We start from the raw sequence: 18,537 nt of genomic DNA, 5'->3' as shown, positions 1-18,537 counted from the left end.
AAAGACAGTATACTGAATATTCAAGACAGGGAAGATATTTTGGAACAGCTGCCAGGGTGATATTTCCAAGCTATTATTAGGTTAATAACTTTCTTACAGTTAGGATTTTAAACTTACGACACAAAAAATGAAATCTTGTTACACAATGTCTTAATTAGCACAAGTTTGAGCTAAATAGTTATGAATATTAGAGATAAGGATGGTATGAGTTTATAACATTCATTCAGGTGCTCTAAGTGAATAAAAGGACTGGTAATTACTTTTCTGTCTGGTTTAATTGAACAGGTAAAAGAAGAAATTTCTGGTAAGACTGAGCCAAAGAATGTAGTTCAGTTGACATAAATGCAGTCAGGACACTTTGTGGTGGTTGCATTAGTAAGATGTTGTAAAAGAAGTGATGATTGTTCATAACAGGAGTGACAATGTTTGAGTGTTCACATAAGCTAGATCTCCTAGAAGTGTGTGTGTGATTACTTGATTAGTAGGAAAAAACTTTATAACTTTTTAAAGGCTTTACAAAACTGTACTAACAAATCCCAATTGTGTTTCTGGCACTTTGTGATTTCATTTATGATCAAAAGGCCAAGGGATAAACTGGGTTTGTGTTGTACAATTTTTGGCTTCTATCCTTCTTGCTTCTATCAAAAAAAGAAACTTATTAAAAAAGCTCAAACAAAATCCTCACCACAGAAAACCACACATAAACAAACCAACCCCCACAAACTAAAAAACTCCAGTCAAAACACAACAAAACCAACTGATTCTATGCTTAAATACAAACTTCCAAAATTGCTACAGTGAGTCAGAAGGTGAAAAGAAAATAATGAGGGTGGGTATGAAGTCAACATACAACAATTATTTTATTGTTCAAAGATCTCAACTGTACTTCGACCATCCTAATTTAAATACTTCTGCAAACTCATTTTCAAACTTATTCCAACACACATTTAATGAAAAATAATATTAAATCTGTATGCCTTGGTTCAGAGAACTCTAATAACATACAACATTTGAATTAAGGTAGGCCCCTTTAGAGAGGGGCTGCAACTAAAGCCTGGCAGAAAAAAAACTTTGTTGTAACAGCAGATCTTTTATAGTAACTGAATGTGATTTTAATGAAAATACTGAGATCTGTTAGAAATTAAGCTTTACAGAAGCAGGAATTTCTTTTTGTAATTATTTTGCCTTTTGTGTAAGTTACTTCTTCTAACTGTAATGTAAATTTGTTTTCAGATTTCCATTCACCCCCAGAAGAAAATGAAGATCCTTACAATCTCAGTGATGCTCCAGACAATTTGGATTATGTTATCAAGCTGAAAGGGGGCATTCCCTTTGTTTATGATAGCAAAGAGATGATGGAGCTCAATGAACCTCGGAGTTTGCCATATCCTGACCTGCAGACCTACACCCTTGACCTGAGCCACGTTCTTGCTCTGATTGCAGATGGCCCAACGTATGTTCCTCTTTTGTCACTCTCTGCCCCTTCAGGCTGCTGCTTACCTGTGGCTTAGTACTTCTCCCTTCTGTGATATTTAGTTCCTCAGCATATCCATTCTATAGTAGTGTTTTGTTTTGTCTTTCTCAAGCATTAATGCATCATGAAAAATCTTCAGAAGGAAAAAATACAATGCCACCTATGGCTACCTTACATTTCTTTGGTTTCTTAGCATCAACCATGGCAAAAAAAAAGGGATTAACAGAAAAAAAAAAAATGAAGGAATTTGCCAAATGTTTCTATTCAAGTAAAATCTGACCCAAACTTCTTGAAGCATGGGAACTGAAACTTGAACTTTTTTTTTTCTTTAATTTTCTTTTGGCCTATGCTGAACTTGAGGTTTTTGAACAGTTGTTTTAAATTCCTTCATGTCTGTTTTGCTCTGGTTGCATGAAGAGAAACCCTGCATATGCAGAGCATACAGATCAGCTCAACAACATAAATATTCAGTCTGATTTGTTCCAGATGTTAATTAACTGCTCATATGCTGCAAAACTGACCCATATATGCACAATCAAAATAAGTCTGAAATGTCCCAAAACCACCAAATTCCTGTGAAGTCTCTAAAAACTAGCAATGTAACAACTGTAGTGCTATAGTGCAACTGTAGTCAGTGACACTCATGACAAAGCAATGTCCTTGCCTAGTGCATGATGAAAGCATGTGCATCCAGTTTTAAGTTTAATTCCTAGCTGAGGATTGGAAACAGCACCATCTCTCATGGCCTCAACACCAGGAAAGGAAAAGAATCCACTCTAGGAAGGAACCAAGCAGGAACCTGGACTGTTCTTCTGAGTTATTTGCCCAGTGTGCCAGCACTGCATTGCTGGTCCTCTGCCTGGGAGAGATCATCACTGGCACTGCCCAGTTAGCCCCACCTGGTGCATTCTTTCCCCTGTCTGTCTGTCTCACAGCTGTGCCAGTCTGTCTGCCTTGTGGCAGAACAAGCCTGGCCCATTCCCTAAGCCCTTTCTCAGAAGCCAGCTCCTGTGCTTCTGCCAGCCTTATCAGCTCCAAATCAGTGCCAGCTTGAGCAGGCTTTGGTTACAGAGCAATGGGCAAATGCAGTCCAGTTACAGTGCCTTATGTTCCCAGAAAGACAATGAGAAGATAATAGGATGAGGAGGAAAACCAGAAACAAGAGTCATGCTGAAGCCCCTTCTGCAGTTTGCACTTAAACCTTAGACCTCACAGCTGTAACAGGGAGCCCTAAGAAGGGCTGTGCTAGGACAAGTTAGAACACTCAGCACTGTCATGAATGTAGGTCAGTCACCTGCTCCTTTCATTAATTCAGAGTAAGCTTTTGCAGCTCACCCACACTCTAATAAATGTGCAAAACCCTAAAGGAAAAGGTCTTTCCCATAATCCTTTTGCACAAGCTCTTCTTTTGGTATTGTTTCCCTGTTTGCAGTAAGTGCTTTCCTGTCATTTATGCCTATCACACGTGGGGCTGCTCAGAGATCAGGAGCCACTGTTCTTTAATCTTTGCTGCTGGTAAACTGATGAAATCTCACCCCTGCTCCTCTGGCTTGTGGTCTTTTGGATAACAGTATGACTTAACAGACTTCCTGCAATGAGCAAACAGGTTTTTATTAGTATTTGGTTCTGTGAGACTGGGTTTGAAACAGACTTCCAAAACCATAATGGGATATGTGTCCTATTGAGGAGAGATTGGCAACAATAAAGTAGGAAAAAGAAGGCTATTACCTTAACAGTGCTACCAAAATATTGTGGAGTCAATAAGAATTGACAGATGGTGAAGAGAAAAACCATGTCATTGGTTAAAAATAGAAGGAGAAACATGACAGAAGATGAAAGTGAAGATAGAGCTCTGAGTAGGCAAGAAGGAACAAAAAAGCATATTTTCTAAAAAGAGCACAAGAAACTATTTAGGAAAAAAAGTATTTCTACACAATATATGTGGCACGAAAGATAAAAGCATATTGGATCTTATCTTGGCTTCTCACATTTGACTGAAAAAGCAAATAAATTTAGAGAATAAAAAAATTCATAATGAATAAGGCTGGATGACAAGTTGTTTCTATTATATACGAGAAGATGGCTCTATTGGAGAAGTTGCAATTGATACCACATTTGATTATAGGTTTCGTGCTTTGGTCATTATTACTAAAAGGACTGCAGTGCAACACACAAGTTGAAGGACATAACATGATTATGTAGAGTTCTGTTTGAGATTTCACCAATAACTTTGGTCTGAAATTTGCTTACATATTTGTTAACCAGTAGGATAAAAAGAATGGATTTGTCTTGGACCTCATAAAATGCCCCAACTTTGTTTTTACTGAAAAACTTTGATGTTCTTTTTGAATTTGAAATACAACTAGTTTTAAGTTACAGTTCATTTTTGTGTTTTCTTTTACAGAAAAACATATTGTCATCGGAGGCTTAACTTTTTAGAATCTAAATTTAGCTTACACGAGATGTTGAACGAGATGTCGGAATTTAAAGAACTGAAGAGTAATCCCCATCGAGACTTTTACAATGTGAGAAAGGTAAGTGTGAGGAGGATTAAAGGCATGACACTCTTCTTAGCAGGAATACCAGCAGTTTTGTTTTTCTTATGGGAGGTGTAGATAATATGCATGAAGTAGTGTGTGCCTACCACTCTACTGAATTAAGTTATTTTAAGAATGGTAATGTTTTTCTACATGGGAGCTCTCCAGGAAAATTAACTTGAATGTGCGTGGGTTAATTGGATTTTGCTAAACTAATTTGTTTACTTATTCAGAATCAAAGGGGCTTAATTGTGTGTAGATTGCTTTAAAGGAGTGAAACAGAGTTAATCAAATGAAGCTCACTTGAATTATGAATAAAAGTATCCTTATGGAGGTTTAATTAATTTTAATGAACTCAAAGACGTTCAAGTGCATTTTTCTGCTTTCATGTAGGTGCGTCCTACTAGACTGTAGTAGTATAGATTTTAGATGATAATTTCATTTCATATTGAAAACAGATGTTTAAATACATGTCAAAAGACCTCCCACAGAAACTAAACTGAGGGTTCATGCTGCCATCAGTATCTGGTAAAAAAAGTCTGTGATATATTAAGTAAAAAGACAATCTGAGTTGTAGTCTTGGCTGCCTCTGAGATACACTGGGCTATAATTAGGAGACAGGTAGGGGAATCAAGGAGCTGATTTAATTTCCTGACATATTCACACCCAAGGGAGCTGTGTTCTCTTCAAAGCATGGAAGCAACAGTGTTAGGTTGCTTCATTTGCTTCCCTTTCCTGAAGTGGAGAGGAAGTTGCTGGAGTTACTGCTTCATTTTGAAAAGTGAGATTTCTTCACAAGGTGGTTTTAACCACCTTGGGTCCATTTTGCATTGTTTCTCTATGCAACTGGAAGAGGTGATCCTTATTTTATAACTTCAGGGTTTACTAATCCTTCTTGTTACATTTTGGTTAGCACTAGTTCATCAAAAAGTCCTCTTGGCTTTTCCCTATAATGCCCAATGTGTTTGCTGGCTACTGTTGTGGTAATAAACTGTCCCAGTGTCCATCACAAGGGTGGAAGCAGATGAGTTGTCAGGTAAGTTCTAATGGATTTCACCCTTCTGACTGTTAAATGTATGGATGGGAGGATGTGTCAGCTAATTCACTCAAGTGGCAGGTTGGGAGCTGAGTCTGACAGTTTTCTTGCATAACCCTGGAAAGACATTTGCTACGTGCCATGTTCAGAGAAAACACTTCAGTAGCTGACAGAGACTTTAATAATAAAACACATGGTGACTGAGAAATGCAGAGGTGTGGATCAGGTGACTACCACAATCAGTTTGATTAGTGAGAAGTTGTAATTAACAGGATTGTACTTGCTAAGTTCAGCTTTTGATCTAAAAGCAAATGTCTCTGGGCATATCTTAATTATTTTTTAATTACCTGCTGTTGAATAAGCCACTGTACAAAAGGATTCATATTGTTCAAAAGCCTAAAATGTGTGTTGCTTCCCCTCTGGCAATAAGCACATTCCAGAGAGTTGGAACCAGCCTGCTCTGCTCTGCCAAAGACAATTCCTAGTGCCAGGTACGCTTGAAAAATTCCTGCTGCACAGAGTTCATCTTGCTTAAAGTATTTTTATGAAGCAAGCTGACAAGTAGTATTTTTCCAAAGCACTCTGGAAAGTAAACTGCACTGTAGGCACAATTCCTGTAAGCCCCCAGATAATCTTGTTTTCCCTGTGTCTTGCTAACCCATGTAATGTTTGGAACTGTAACTTCCCTGAAGTGCTTCCTTCTAATAACAGTATCAGCAGTGAAACATTTGAAAGCCACACTTCTCAGCCTGTGTTTTCAGGATGTCTCTCTGTTAAGTCAATCCTAAGAAGTGCTTAGTGCTCACAAGGAAAGCAAGGAACAAGCCTTCTTCCCAAGGCTGTTGGTGAAGTTGTGTATCACATCCCTCAGACACAAGTGTGGAGGTCCTGGTACAATCTGCTTATATGAAAGAGCCAAAGGAACGGATGGAAAATGCCCAAATTAGAACAGATATGAATGGAGTGGCAAGGTCAGTCAGTGAACGTGTGCTGCTGCATTTAGAAAGGTGCAGTAGAAAGCTGGCCAGGATTAATTGCTAGCATGACAACCAAACCTTACTGGTTTTCCCCTGCCTCCTGCCCCCTTCCTCACTTTTTCCTGATTTAATAGGAGTTCTCTAGTGAGATCATCTATTCTTAAAACCCAGGATAAGGCTCATCTTAAATAAGGGACAGGCATGTTTATATCTTGTATATTGAACTTAACTGGAATGCAGCCCAAGATATGTTTTGCACAGTTTTGCAAGCTGGACCTGGAAAATTGCCCTTTACTAAGGACACAGGTATTTCTGTAGACAGACAAGAACCCACAGGTGGTGAGACTGCGTGGCTGGCTGCCCCTGGCTCTCCACAGGAGGTGAACAGCTGTCTGTGAGGAGAACACTAACTTTAGAGGAGACTCTTGAGTCTGCCATCAGCAGGATTCCTCACGTCCTCCAGCTGATGCACAGCAAAGTGCAGGCAACACACGTTTCCCACATAACACTGCCTGCATGAAGAAGGAAATTAAGGAACCAGAGTTTAGCTCTATGATACACAAACTCAGAACTGAGTTTTAACCTTGGTATACCAGGGTGTCTTGACCTATATGTGAGGTTTGTTTGAGAAGGGCTTCCTGTAGACCTCTGTGCCCAATAGCCTCAGATAATTTAGAGTAGGCATTTTTTTTTTTTTTTTTTAGGTGAAGCCAAGAGATTTTTTTACCTAACATTATTTGCTACCTTTATAATGGATATTGATGTACTGAACTGGTAGGTGTCCTTCACTGCAAATAGCTTTGATACAGTTTCTAAAGATGAAAAAAATCACAGCCTAAGCCTCTTTGGATATTCTTTCTTTCTGTAGCCACTATTTCAGCGTGTCAGCAAACTAGACCTGAGGATATGTCCTAGCAGTGACTTTTACACATCACATTCTCCTGCCTGCAGGCTTATTAGTGCAGGTGCCCAGCCTTGTGTGGGGAGCTGTACATGGGAAATGCAGTTTGTGCATTCACGGCCCTGCTGAATGCTCTACTGCAATAGCTGGCTGCTGCTGTGTTGGATGAGGGCGTTGCAATGAATTTTTATTTTTTTACTTATTGGTTAGACAAAGAGGAAGTAAATTCTAAATGGTTTTTAAGACCAGAGAGTTAATACACCACTGGTTGAACTTGTAAGAAGGAAAGTTAGAGTGGGGTTAAATGCTACTAAATTCTATAGATCTCAAAAAATACCAAATGAAATTAGCAGATGTCTGCTTTTTAAACATTTGATTACAAGCCTTGTGAGTGAATGGTGAACCTATACCATAACTTCTCTGAACTTTGATTCATTCTAAGTTCGCTCTTTTTAAAATGTTTCTTTTGTTTCCCTCAGTAGCTACTTAACTGACTTTGGTGATGAAATAGTTTCATCATATAAACCAAAATGACAATGAATGTGAAGACTTAGAGGTTAGCATCAGATCTAAAGGGAATGCCCCTTCAGCATGACATGGAATGGTGCCTTGCCACTGTTAGCTGGCAGCAAAGCTGGCTGTTGTGCTTTCAAAGCTCTGAGTGCTGCTTCTCCCCTCCTGCCTTGCAAAGATGCTGAAGCAAATTCTTGCCCTCAGTCTTGCAAGTGAGCACAAAATACGATCAGGTGCAAAGGCATCAATGATTATAATACAAAACTTCTGTCAAGACCATAAAGAAAGCTTTCCTCCTTTCTTTTAATAATTAAAAGAACAGAACAAGAGATTTTCTCTTCACAGCAGTGTATGTCTGTATTTGTGTGAATACAAACACTTGGGTTGGATTCTGCAGCCAAACAAGAAGCTGGATATGCAGGGATTCTCTTCTCATCTTTCCTGGTTTCTGGGTTGCTCTGCATGGCATAAATATGAATTAGTCAAGCTGCTGAGGAGCTCTGCACAGCTCTAGGGACTATTTCTGCTGCCAGGAGCATTCCTGCACTACCCGAGGACAGAGTATTTTGTGCCTCTGCCTCTCATGCCTGTTAAAGAACTGCCAGGAGAAAATCAATCCCACTGTATAGAGCTTTGCATCCTATCAGAAAAGCTGATGCAGTATGAATGTATTGACGAGCAGGGATCTAACAGTGGGATGAGGAATGATTTCCCTTCAATTCAGCACTGAAGTAAAGCCTGCAGAGGAGTCAGTGTTAAGTTCATGCAGCCCATAGCTATTGGGTTAGAAGTATTTACAAATGAAAGTGTATGTGTTTAGAAAATGTGGCAGTTTACAGCTGTGGATACAACTAATCCACGCCCGGGAAAAGTTCAGTGTGATTAAAAGGGCTGGCCTTGGCCTTTCTTTTTGCTGTATTTATTACTTGTCACTCTGAATCTAGCTCATATGCCCAATTCAGTGCAGCATTGTCTGTGATATGCACAGATAAGCATCTATAAATCAGATCTGAGATGGAGGTTTTGTGGAGATCTGAGCGACAGTGGAAGGAAAGAGAAGGAATGTGGGAAGAAAAGGGAGGAGGCAGAGTGGTTGAGGGAGGCTGGTGCTGGTTAGATGTGGAGGGCAATGAGAACTCCTTCAAGCTGTAAGTTGTACACAGTAGGAATCTGCAGAGAAAGAAAGCCTGGAGGATTGCTGAGTGAAGGGAATTCTACTACCTTTAAGTGCAAGAAAGCTGATGTCCACCACTGCTTGAATGATGGAATTACAAGAATTTAACCTTTATGTAAACAACTGTTTCCATTTGTTACAAGGGTGAGTTCACTGAAGGTATAAAATTGTGTTCCAAGACAGGCTTCTGTCAGTCATTCTGTTTTTCTTTCCATTGAAGATTAATGTGACCTTGAGTGAAAGGTTTTCTGCTGGGGGAGGGGACAATAAGCAGTGCAACAGGAAATCTGGTTAAGGGAATGCAGCCGGGGTTTTTTCCACTAAGGAGAAACTGGGCTGGAATGGCACTGTAGTGAATTTGAAAATGCAAGGAGAATGTTTGCAAATACAAACAAATAAACCTTGTGGTGGGGCTGTGTTACTCATGGTCCAGAAAAGCATCAGCTTATTTTATGTATTGTATGAAGAACAAAATAGTAACATCTTAAACTGGGAGTGGCTTTGTCTTTTTTTTTTGGGGGGGGGGGGGGGGAGGAAGGAGGCAAAGGGGGTATTTGTCACCCTTGTATGAATTCAGTCTGTTCAAATTGTTTTAGTAGAAGCCTTTCATAATAAATAACAATTAAATTAATAACAATATTTTAGCTTTATAACATTTCACATAATAATTATGACAATAATCTGCCAAACCAATCAGCCCACCTAAGCTCTATCTAAGGGTTCTGTGTTCAGATACTTCATTTAGTTAGGATTGCACCCTGCATGGTAAAAATGGACAAGAGCATACACACTAACTAACTGTGTGCTAGGGTAGCTCAAAGCTCAGGTCCTTAAAACCTTCCAAAATGTTGCATTTATGCTAAAATAAAATTAAGAAGAAAAGCTGTGTGATACTCTTATGACTTTAGACTTGACTCTTTTATGACTTTTTGTTATTGAAGTTGCTGCTTGCTTAAAGGTCAAATTATACTGGGTAGTAAAAAAAGGTAGCTAAAATAGTGAATATTCTCTGGAAAAAGCATGAAGGAGATTCCAGAAAGGTCTCTTAACTTTTGGCAGATATGTATGTTTAGGTTGAAGGAGGAGGTAAAAAAAAAAAGGTGTATATATATATATATATATATATATATATATATATAAAGGCAGATCTTTGTTCTCAGAATAAACCTGCTGTGGTTAACTCAGCTCTAGGGCTGTGTGTGATGTGTTTGTGGGGACTGGAGAAGATGTCACAGGAGCTCACTGAACAGCAAAGGCACATTCCGGAGAATTATTTCTCAACAGGAAGCAGGATTTTAAAAGCAATGTGATGTTTGCACACAAGCAAACAAAAGAAACAAAAAGCCTCCTTGCTTTCCATCCTTGTCCTCCCAACAGCAGTGAATTCATGCTGATTTACATAAGGAGGAAGTGCTGTGTCTTGTTTTGTTCTGACTTTTTTCAAAACTCATTAATTCCAGTAGCTGAGCCACTACTGTAACCACTGCATTCTGAAATCCAATAAACTACACTTCTTCAGGGTCCCTACACCTGTATTCTCTGTTTATGACTTGCTTTTCATTAGCATTTAGAGCCTGGTAACTGCTGTTCACTGTCCTATACAAGCTGACCAAGCCTAGTAGTATTTCAGTGTTCCAGGAAGAGTTTACAGTAAACAGCATTAGTGCCTAACCCAGAGAATGTTTATTAACCTGAGTAAGCACATGTATAAAATGCACTTGGGCTCAAATATCTATAGAAATACTCTGAGGAGGGTGAGAATACATTTGTGTGGAGGTGTGTTTACTGTTTATAGACAGCACTGTTTCCTGTGCGTAACTTTATGTAATGTACTTTGAGACAGCAATATGTTTCTTGCTTTTTCATTTAGCTCTAATGTGTCTGGTATATTTGAATTAGGCAGTGATTAACAATTTTAAGTGTTTAGGATTCAGTTTTATATCCTGGTCTTTATTTATGCTACTGACATTCACAGGGAGAAGCTGCAACAATTTGTGTATATATAACATGCAAATAAAATGACTGCAGGTGCCAAGTGAAGCAGTGGCATTCCTGTGGCCTGGATGTCATGGCATAAACCCAGGTTTACACTGCAGGAGGGTGGCTTATTCATGTGCTCTGTGATGTGTTTCCTGCTGATCCTTAAAAGCAGATAAGGATGTTGATTAGTTCTGTTGGTAGAATGTGAAACTGCAGAGTCACTGCACAAAGGGGAATGCCTTGGGCTCACTTTGTTCATGTCCATGTTTGAAGTTTCCTGGACAGAGGAGTCCTGCATGAGAATCCTGTCAGACATTTAGGTTCAGTGGCTTCTTATAGCTGGCTTATCAGAGTATTTGGTTTATTTGAGAAGTTCTTTTAGTGTTACTGAGGACTTACAGAGGGAAAACTCACATGACAACCAACCCCCAGATCTTGTGAGTTGTTTCTTTGGATTGTGTTCCAATAGAGGCTGCTCAGGTAGTAGTGCAAACTTCTCAGCAAAAGCAGAGCAGATCTGTGGAAATAATTTGTTTCTTGTCAATACTTCTTTTTTTCAACAAAATCTGAAGGAGTACTCTCAGCCCTTCTGTGAATTTGCACTTCCCTTACTGTGTGAAGAGATTTAAGAAAAGAGATCTGAAAAGTCTCTCAGCGTTATGAGTTGCTGTATTATAATTAAACTTGGAAAAAATGGTGACAAAAATCTCACATGTATAATCTTCAGTTCTAGTGACCTAAGATGTTTCAAATGGTTGAAATACAAAAATGAATTCTGCTTTTGGAAATGGCTGAGAATTTCAAGTCCCTTCAGTCAATGAGGATAGTTATAACCACAGTCTATAACTAGAGAGGCATTGTTGATTCATTAATGAAGTAAAAAGGTATTAAGGGGTCAGAGTGTCCTTTAAGGAAGTACCAAGTTTAATCTGAACCCAGGGTCAGTGACTGGCACTTAGAATGTATCTTGTTGAAAATGTTCCTATTTAAAGAAGAAACTACTAACTGAGAGCTACTTTATTTACAGTTCTGCTTACTGAATGATTCTACCAAAATCAAAACCTCAGGGTACTGAAACATTTTGATTTGTTTAGGCACTAATCCATTTGTTACTCAGTGACATAGATACTCTGCTGATTAAGTCTGGGTAGAAGGATGATAAACATAAGTAACCTTTTGATTTCAGGTTGACACTCATATCCATGCTGCTGCCTGCATGAACCAGAAGCACTTACTGAGGTTTATTAAGCACACCTATCAAACGGAGCCCGACAGGATTGTTGCAGAGAAAAGAGGCAAGAAGATGACTTTAAAGCAAGTCTTCGAAAGCCTTCACATGGACCCCTATGACCTCACTGTAGACTCTTTAGATGTCCATGCAGTAAGTCTAGTGAAATGACAGAACAAATGGGAAAAAGCTAGGTTTTCCAAGTGTAAAATTCTAGTTCCTACAACGTTTGCATGAAAACTTACTAAATCAGAATTTGACTTCATGCATTACGGTGTATGTTTGAAAGAAATTATCACAGGATTTTTCTTTTTTATGCCTTTTAATGCTGGGCAATTTAATTTATGAACTATTGTGTGTTCTAAAACCATGGTTATTTGGGTTTTTTCCTCCTCCAGGGACGTCAAACATTCCATCGATTTGACAAATTCAATTCCAAGTACAATCCAGTTGGTGCCAGTGAGCTGAGGGACTTGTATTTGAAGACTGAGAACTATATTGGTGGTGAATACTTTGCTCGTATGGTCAAGGTAAATAAGTTTCAAGCTTTTCCAGCTGTAGAGAAATGAAGGATTGTAATAGATTTGTGATGTCATCATTGTATACAGTACTAACACTATGGTTAAGTGATTCCAAGTATTGGGCTTGCTCCAACAATTCCTCAGAGGAGAATCTCTGCTAAGCCAGCCCCTGCTGCTTTCTGAATAGTTTTATGAGGTAGAAACGTACATAAGCTGTGTATGAGTTCAAAGCTGATTTGTGGGTAGTTTCAAACTAATGGAGAGCAGCTGAGGGTCAATTCACTGGTTTAATATTTTGTTAGGATTTAGTTGGCTACTGGTAGTTGCTAGGGCAGTGCCTCTGCATAAATCTGCATCTGCACATGCATGCAACAGGCTTCAAATTAATTCCTTAGAGCAAAAAAATAAGTAGTTTTTTGCAATGTAGTAGATATCAGCTCTTCTTGAATATAGAGAAGTATTGTCTAAAATTAATTGCCATAAAACTCAGATTCTCCATTGTTCTGCATATTTTATGTAGACATCTGCTGTATTTTACATAGTCTAATTTTGATTTATCTATCTTAAATGTAGGTCTGAAAAAGGTATTAGTAATGACTGCACAAGAACATTGTCCTCCAAAAGGAGGTGTTAGAGTTATTCCCAGTTATATGTACAGTTAAGTTATACTCACATGATATTTGAGCTAGCTTGCCAGTAGGGTATTTAGATGCCTAAAATAAAATAATGGATTGAAAGACAAGAGATTCCCTTTATCTTTGAAAAGTGCCAATAGAGTTATGTCTGCTCTGAGGAAAATGCAATGACAAATATATTTCTAGCTGTAAATGATCTCAGTGTCCATATTAAAGCAAATATATTTATTACTTACTAGGAAGTAGCCCGTGAACTAGAAGAAAGTAAGTACCAGTACACAGAACCCCGCTTATCCATTTATGGACGGTCTCCAGATGAATGGCTGAACTTGGCAAAATGGTTCATTAAGCATAAAGTTTATTCCCCTAATATGCGCTGGATAATTCAGGTTCCCAGAATCTAGTAAGTAATCAGGAGCTCTTGGTAATCCTAATAGTTTGAAATCATACCACTGACTTAATTTCTGATAATATTTAGATGGCTTATTAGCTGTCCTGTAGTTCTATTTATAAGCAATAGCTTGGGAGATTTATTTTTGACCATTGGTGCAGTTTTCCTGACAGTCTGGGGGTGGAAGACAGGAGTTGGGGATTGAATCTACTCTTCATGAAGCTATTCAAAACTACTGTGAATTATTTGTAAGTCTGAAGACATTGAAACCAAAAATTACGACTGGGTGAAATCAAGTTGCATTCAAAGGCCAATTAAAATACAATTTACTAATAAGAATAAATCAACTCTTGAATTCCATGAAGGAGTAGAAAATGCTCTGTCAAATCGTTATCATCAAGATTAGTGACTAAATGACAGTGAACTTGGAAACAACCCAGACTGATGATTTCCAAACTTAAATCCTTGTCGGGATCTTCTTAGTTTTTAAGCATCCTTTGGGACTTTATTTCTTTGTTTCCAATCCTGTGTGTTGTAATACAGTCTCCCCTGATAATTTTGTCAGACTTAAGAGCTGAGCTTCATGTTTTGAAATGTCACAGTTGGGGTATGAGTAGAGAAGGAACTGTCACAGTCACATATATCCCCCAGAGTGTGCTTTCACTGGGGAGAAAGTTTCTCTCCTTTAATTTCTTACATAGCAATTTCTGACATGCATGGCACAGTCAGCACTTGGAATAAGCCATGCACTTAGTGGCACATGGAAGTACTATCCCTTTTTTCTGAAAGGCTCACTAAAGCACAGCATTCTACTTTCATTTGGAGTAGTTACAGCTTTAGGAAACAGAATCCTTCACAAGAGGTAGCTCATTATCTCCCCTGGTAGTACATGGATATCTGTAAAGGACAGGGTCACTGCTCTGAGGCAGCATCTGCCCCTGCCTGCTGTCTCTATTTTTGGAGCACTTGAGAGCTTCAGCAGAGCCTGGATGAAGCAGAGTGCCAGGCAGTGCAGGAAACAGAGCACAGAGACAATATGCCCTGACATAAACGTTGAATTTCTGAATCCTGGTGGAACTGAAGCTCTAGCATGTACACAAATAACAGAAAATACAAAAGTGAAGGACAATACAAGCTTATAAAGAATGTGTCTATTTTTTTCCCCTTCAGTGACATATTTAGGTCTAAAAATATTCTGCCTAGTTTTGGGAAGATGTTGGAGAACATCTTTGTACCTTTGTTTGAAGCAACAATCAATCCCAAAGACCACAAAGAATTGCACCTATTCCTCAAATATGTAAGTATGTTTGGGTTTTCTTTCTCACATGAAATGGATCCTCTACTGCTCCTATTTTTTTTTAGTCAACAGCTGTTCCCAGCCACTAAAAAGGCTTTCTTTTCCACAGATTGCTCCTATTATTATTGTTTCAAAGCCCTGACACATAATTTAGTACAAGTCTGTATGAGGTCCTGTTCTCACATAACCTGTTTATTTCCTCAGAAAAAGCTCAGCAGCTATTTATTAGTCCTTTCTTTAATGACCAAAAATGTTTGCATGCTCTTGTGCATCATCATCCAGGGCACTTAGAGCTGCTTCTGAACTGGCCTCCAAGAAGGAGGCAGCTGGAAGGAAGCATTGTGTAGATCATGATGGATCTCAGGAGAGAAGTGGGAATGTAGCTGCTGGGACAAGTTTAACACAGGCATTTCTGAGTGTGCCTCAGATCACAGCTCTGAGGTTTGCTGGGAGCCTCTTGCTTTAGCTGCTTGTCAAAGACAGCAGATGAGTTCAAAGGATTCTAGTCTGGATCGTAGGGAGTTTTGCAGCTCTCTAAACCCCCACAGGAGCCTGAAGGCTTTTGTGCACCTGGGCTTCCTGTTTGTCTCAGAAACAAAAAAAAAAATGGGTAAAACTTTGACAAAATATGTATTCCTGCTGTGTGCATGGTATGGTAGGATGCAGAGCAGCAGGACTGCTAGGATAGGGATGGAAATGAAGGAGGAGGGGCTGGAGGCTTGTTCAAACAAATCCTGAAGCAAGAATAAGTGGCACTGAAGTTTGCTTCTTGAAGCCCCTTATTTCTGTGAATTTCTTCTCCCACCAGGTGACTGGCTTTGACAGTGTTGATGATGAATCCAAACACAGTGGCCATATGTTCTCTGACAAGAGCCTTAACCCTGACCTCTGGACCAGTGAGAAGAATCCCCCATATAGCTATTATTTGTATTATATGTATGTCAATATCATGTTGCTAAACAACCTTAGGAGGTAAGTAGACACTTTTGTATTTTACAAGCTCCCAGAATATCAGTATCTTTCTCTCAGACTGTCAGTGTTTAGATTACAGATTTTCTGAAGCAAGGGTTATTTTGAATTACAGAGTTGAGTACTTGACTAACAACAGAATTAATTAAAACAAAAAATTCAGAAATTGTAGAGGCGTCAGATTAATGTCTTGGTTTGATGTTTTTGTGTGTTTGGGTTTTTTTTAACTCCTTAAAGCTGCATATACCAAACAAAAGAAGGAACCCCACAAAACCCACTCACTGCCCTTTGCTTGGCTTTGCAGCAGATTCCCAAACACAATGTACCTGCCTCTTGGTGCCTGGCTATCTCCTGGTAGTTTAAGAGACACAAAGTAATATTGTGGCACACTGGCTTAGGGGCTGCTGCATTTAGAGACAGACCAAGTAGGACACAATTACAAACTGCACATCTAACTAACTAACTTCCTTTAGCAGGCTTCTTGACTCAACTCAGTTTTACAACTTCAGGACCAACGTCTGGGCAAGTAATGCAAGGAGTTATGTGACATCAGACTGTCAGAGCAGATTTTGGCATCAGGCTCAGGAAAGCCTGAAATTCAATGTGAGGTTATATTGCTAAATTTGCAGCTGACTCATTGAGTGCCCTGCACAACTGACTCCAGCTAAGGCACAGTGAGGTTATCCACTAATGTGAGTGTCATCACTTACCCTGAAAGGATTTGGTTCACTTCATTTAGTTATTTTAGTTATTTAGAAAACATGTTGGGGATTTCTTACAGAAGGTGCACAGATTTGCCATTTTACAGTTTTATCCAAGTTAGCATTCAAAATGTTATTTCTTCTCCCCCACTGCTACTTCAAGCATTTCTTTATCATCCAATTTAATCTTTATCATCCAATTTAATCATAATGCAAACACATACCTTAAATTACCTTGTATGTGCAACAATCAAGTGTAGTTGTTAGTTTTAATTCTATAATGGATGCAGTACAGCAGATAGCTGTCATCCCTTTCTCCTGACTTCCTGTACATTCTCTGTAGTCTACATGCTTTTTCTGTTCCAAAGAGAGATTCTGCCAGAACTAATGCATTTCTTTTTAACCTCAAGGTAATTTTGACTACTGTATTAAAATGCCCCCAGATAATCATTAAATATTCTTTATAGCTGAGATTCTGACAGAATTCACCAATGAGTCACTAACTGTTCACCCTGTTAATCTAAGTGCTTGAGTCAACACAGCCTTGACAAGACTGTTTTATATTTTTGGTAATATTAGTGAGGATGGGTTACATCCTTACATCAGGAGAAATGTTACTAACTTCCACCCTAGAATTGCCTTATATTCTAGCACTCCTTGTTGAAATTGTGTTTTAAACGTCTCCAAATACTTGTGGGACACTTGTCTGCACTGAATAACAGGGTCCATTATAACCTCAAACCCAGCATCACTTTTAATACAGGTGATAACATAATTCTAGAAATTACAGTGGAAGTCTGGTATAATAACTAACATTCCTAGATCATCTCTGCTTCTGAAGGTGTGGTTTTATGCTGCACTTAACCTGGTGAGATGGCAGCCTCTGATCACACTAGGTACTAGCTAACTCTTGGCAACGAGTTTCCCCTTCTTCCCTCATTTTGAACCAGGAATTTTGCAGCCACAGGTTGCATGGGTTTACTGAATTTTCCATCTGACAGTTCACTCTACTGAAATGCATTCAGTAGCTCTTCACCCAGTGGGTAGACAATTGCTAAATGAGATGTAACTGAGGAAGGCAAGAAGACACAAATATGTCTGGTGGTAGAAGGGGCTTGGATAGAGGGACCTGCCCTTTTGAGCAGCCCACTACAGGCAGGCCTGGGTAGATGTCACATCAAACTGTATGAGAATGTGTAACTTAATTTTCTTTTTAAATTCACATATTACTGGCAGTTATATACCAAATAGATAAAGAACAGTGCTTTCTTTTAAGTGAAACTTGCATTTAATCTCTTCAGGGAAAGAGGCATGTGCACCTTCCTGTTTCGACCTCACTGTGGAGAAGCTGGGTCTATCACACACCTTGTTTCTGCCTTTCTGACAGCAGACAACATCTCTCATGGATTGCTCCTGAAGAAGGTATTGCTCCTAAACTAATCACTCTGTGCTCAGACATCCATCACTGGTTCAAACAGAAGGCCAAATGGACATTTTTCATTAATTCACTTCCTTAGCAAGGCACAAATAACTCTTCAGTTTGGTCAGAAACTCCACCCAGACCCCCCCAACACTGGACCACGTGGATCTACTGGAGGGAATCCAGGGGAGGCCATGAAGATGCTCAGAGGGCTGGAGCACCTCTTCTGTGAGGAAAGGCTGACAGCATTGGGGTTGTGCAGCCTGGAAAAGTGAGAGAGAGACCTAGCACCTTCCAGGGAGATCTTCTAGCACCTTCCAGTAGCTAAATGGGGGTTACAGGAGGGCTGGAGAAGGACTTTCCACAAGGGCAGGTAGTGACAGGACAAGGGGGAGTTGAAAGAGGGTAGGTTCAGATTAGATATTCGGAAGAAATTCTTTACTGTGAGTGTGGTGAAGCCTGGCACAGGTTGCCCAGAAGCTGTGGCTGCCCCATCCCTGGAAGTGTTCAAAGCCAGGTTGGATGGGGCTTTGAGCCACTTGGTCCAGTGGGAGGTGTCCCTGCCCATTGCTGGGGGTTGGAACCAGATGATCTCTAAGGTCCTTTACAAACCAAACTATTTCATGATTCAATGAAATAAATAAGCTCAAATGAACTTCTGTTCTTAAGCTACAAAAAGACAGCTTTGTCTAAACAGGGAAGGAAGATCAACTGTTTGGATATGTCAAGGACACATGGGCAGCACCCATTTTTGGTTACTCCAAGCAGAGTTAAAATTACATG

The 18,537-nt window shown here is 39.3% G+C and overlaps 2 protein-coding genes across 12 annotated transcripts in view; one reads left to right on the top strand and one right to left on the bottom strand.

Moving 5' to 3' along the window:
• The window catches only part of RNF141 (ring finger protein 141), an 83,693-nt gene that overhangs the window by 43,170 nt on the left and 21,986 nt on the right, over positions 1–18,537 (bottom strand). Inside the window, exon 7 of one of the 8 annotated variants that reach the window (XM_053980086.1) lies at positions 2,638–3,063. The exons of 5 other annotated variants lie outside the window; for them this stretch is intronic. The gene's annotated coding sequence lies outside the window, so the exon portion shown is untranslated. Of the gene's footprint in view, positions 1–2,637; positions 3,064–10,541; positions 11,110–12,178; positions 12,376–18,537 lie in introns of those variants that run through there. 2 more of the 8 variants (XM_053980078.1, XM_053980080.1) reach the window with 2 other exon arrangements.
• AMPD3 (adenosine monophosphate deaminase 3) overlaps positions 1–18,537 on the top strand; it is a 32,923-nt gene that overhangs the window by 7,523 nt on the left and 6,863 nt on the right. For 3 of the 4 annotated variants that reach the window (XM_053980073.1, XM_053980072.1, XM_053980074.1), the window contains exons 5-12: positions 1,234–1,453; positions 3,879–4,008; positions 11,779–11,973; positions 12,219–12,350; positions 13,216–13,379; positions 14,538–14,664; positions 15,473–15,636; positions 17,636–17,756. In XM_053980073.1, the coding sequence (XP_053836048.1) occupies positions 1,234–1,453; positions 3,879–4,008; positions 11,779–11,973; positions 12,219–12,350; positions 13,216–13,379; positions 14,538–14,664; positions 15,473–15,636; positions 17,636–17,756 (1,253 nt within the window). Of the gene's footprint in view, positions 1–1,233; positions 1,454–3,878; positions 4,009–11,778; positions 11,974–12,218; positions 12,351–13,215; positions 13,380–14,537; positions 14,665–15,472; positions 15,637–16,106; positions 16,326–17,635; positions 17,757–18,537 lie in introns of those variants that run through there. The other variant, XR_008437509.1, reaches the window with a different exon arrangement.

Source organism: Vidua macroura, chromosome 6 (genome assembly GCF_024509145.1).
Source record: "Vidua macroura isolate BioBank_ID:100142 chromosome 6, ASM2450914v1, whole genome shotgun sequence".
NCBI lineage: Eukaryota > Metazoa > Chordata > Aves > Passeriformes > Viduidae > Vidua > Vidua macroura.
This window is presented reverse-complemented; position numbering and strand designations above follow the sequence as displayed.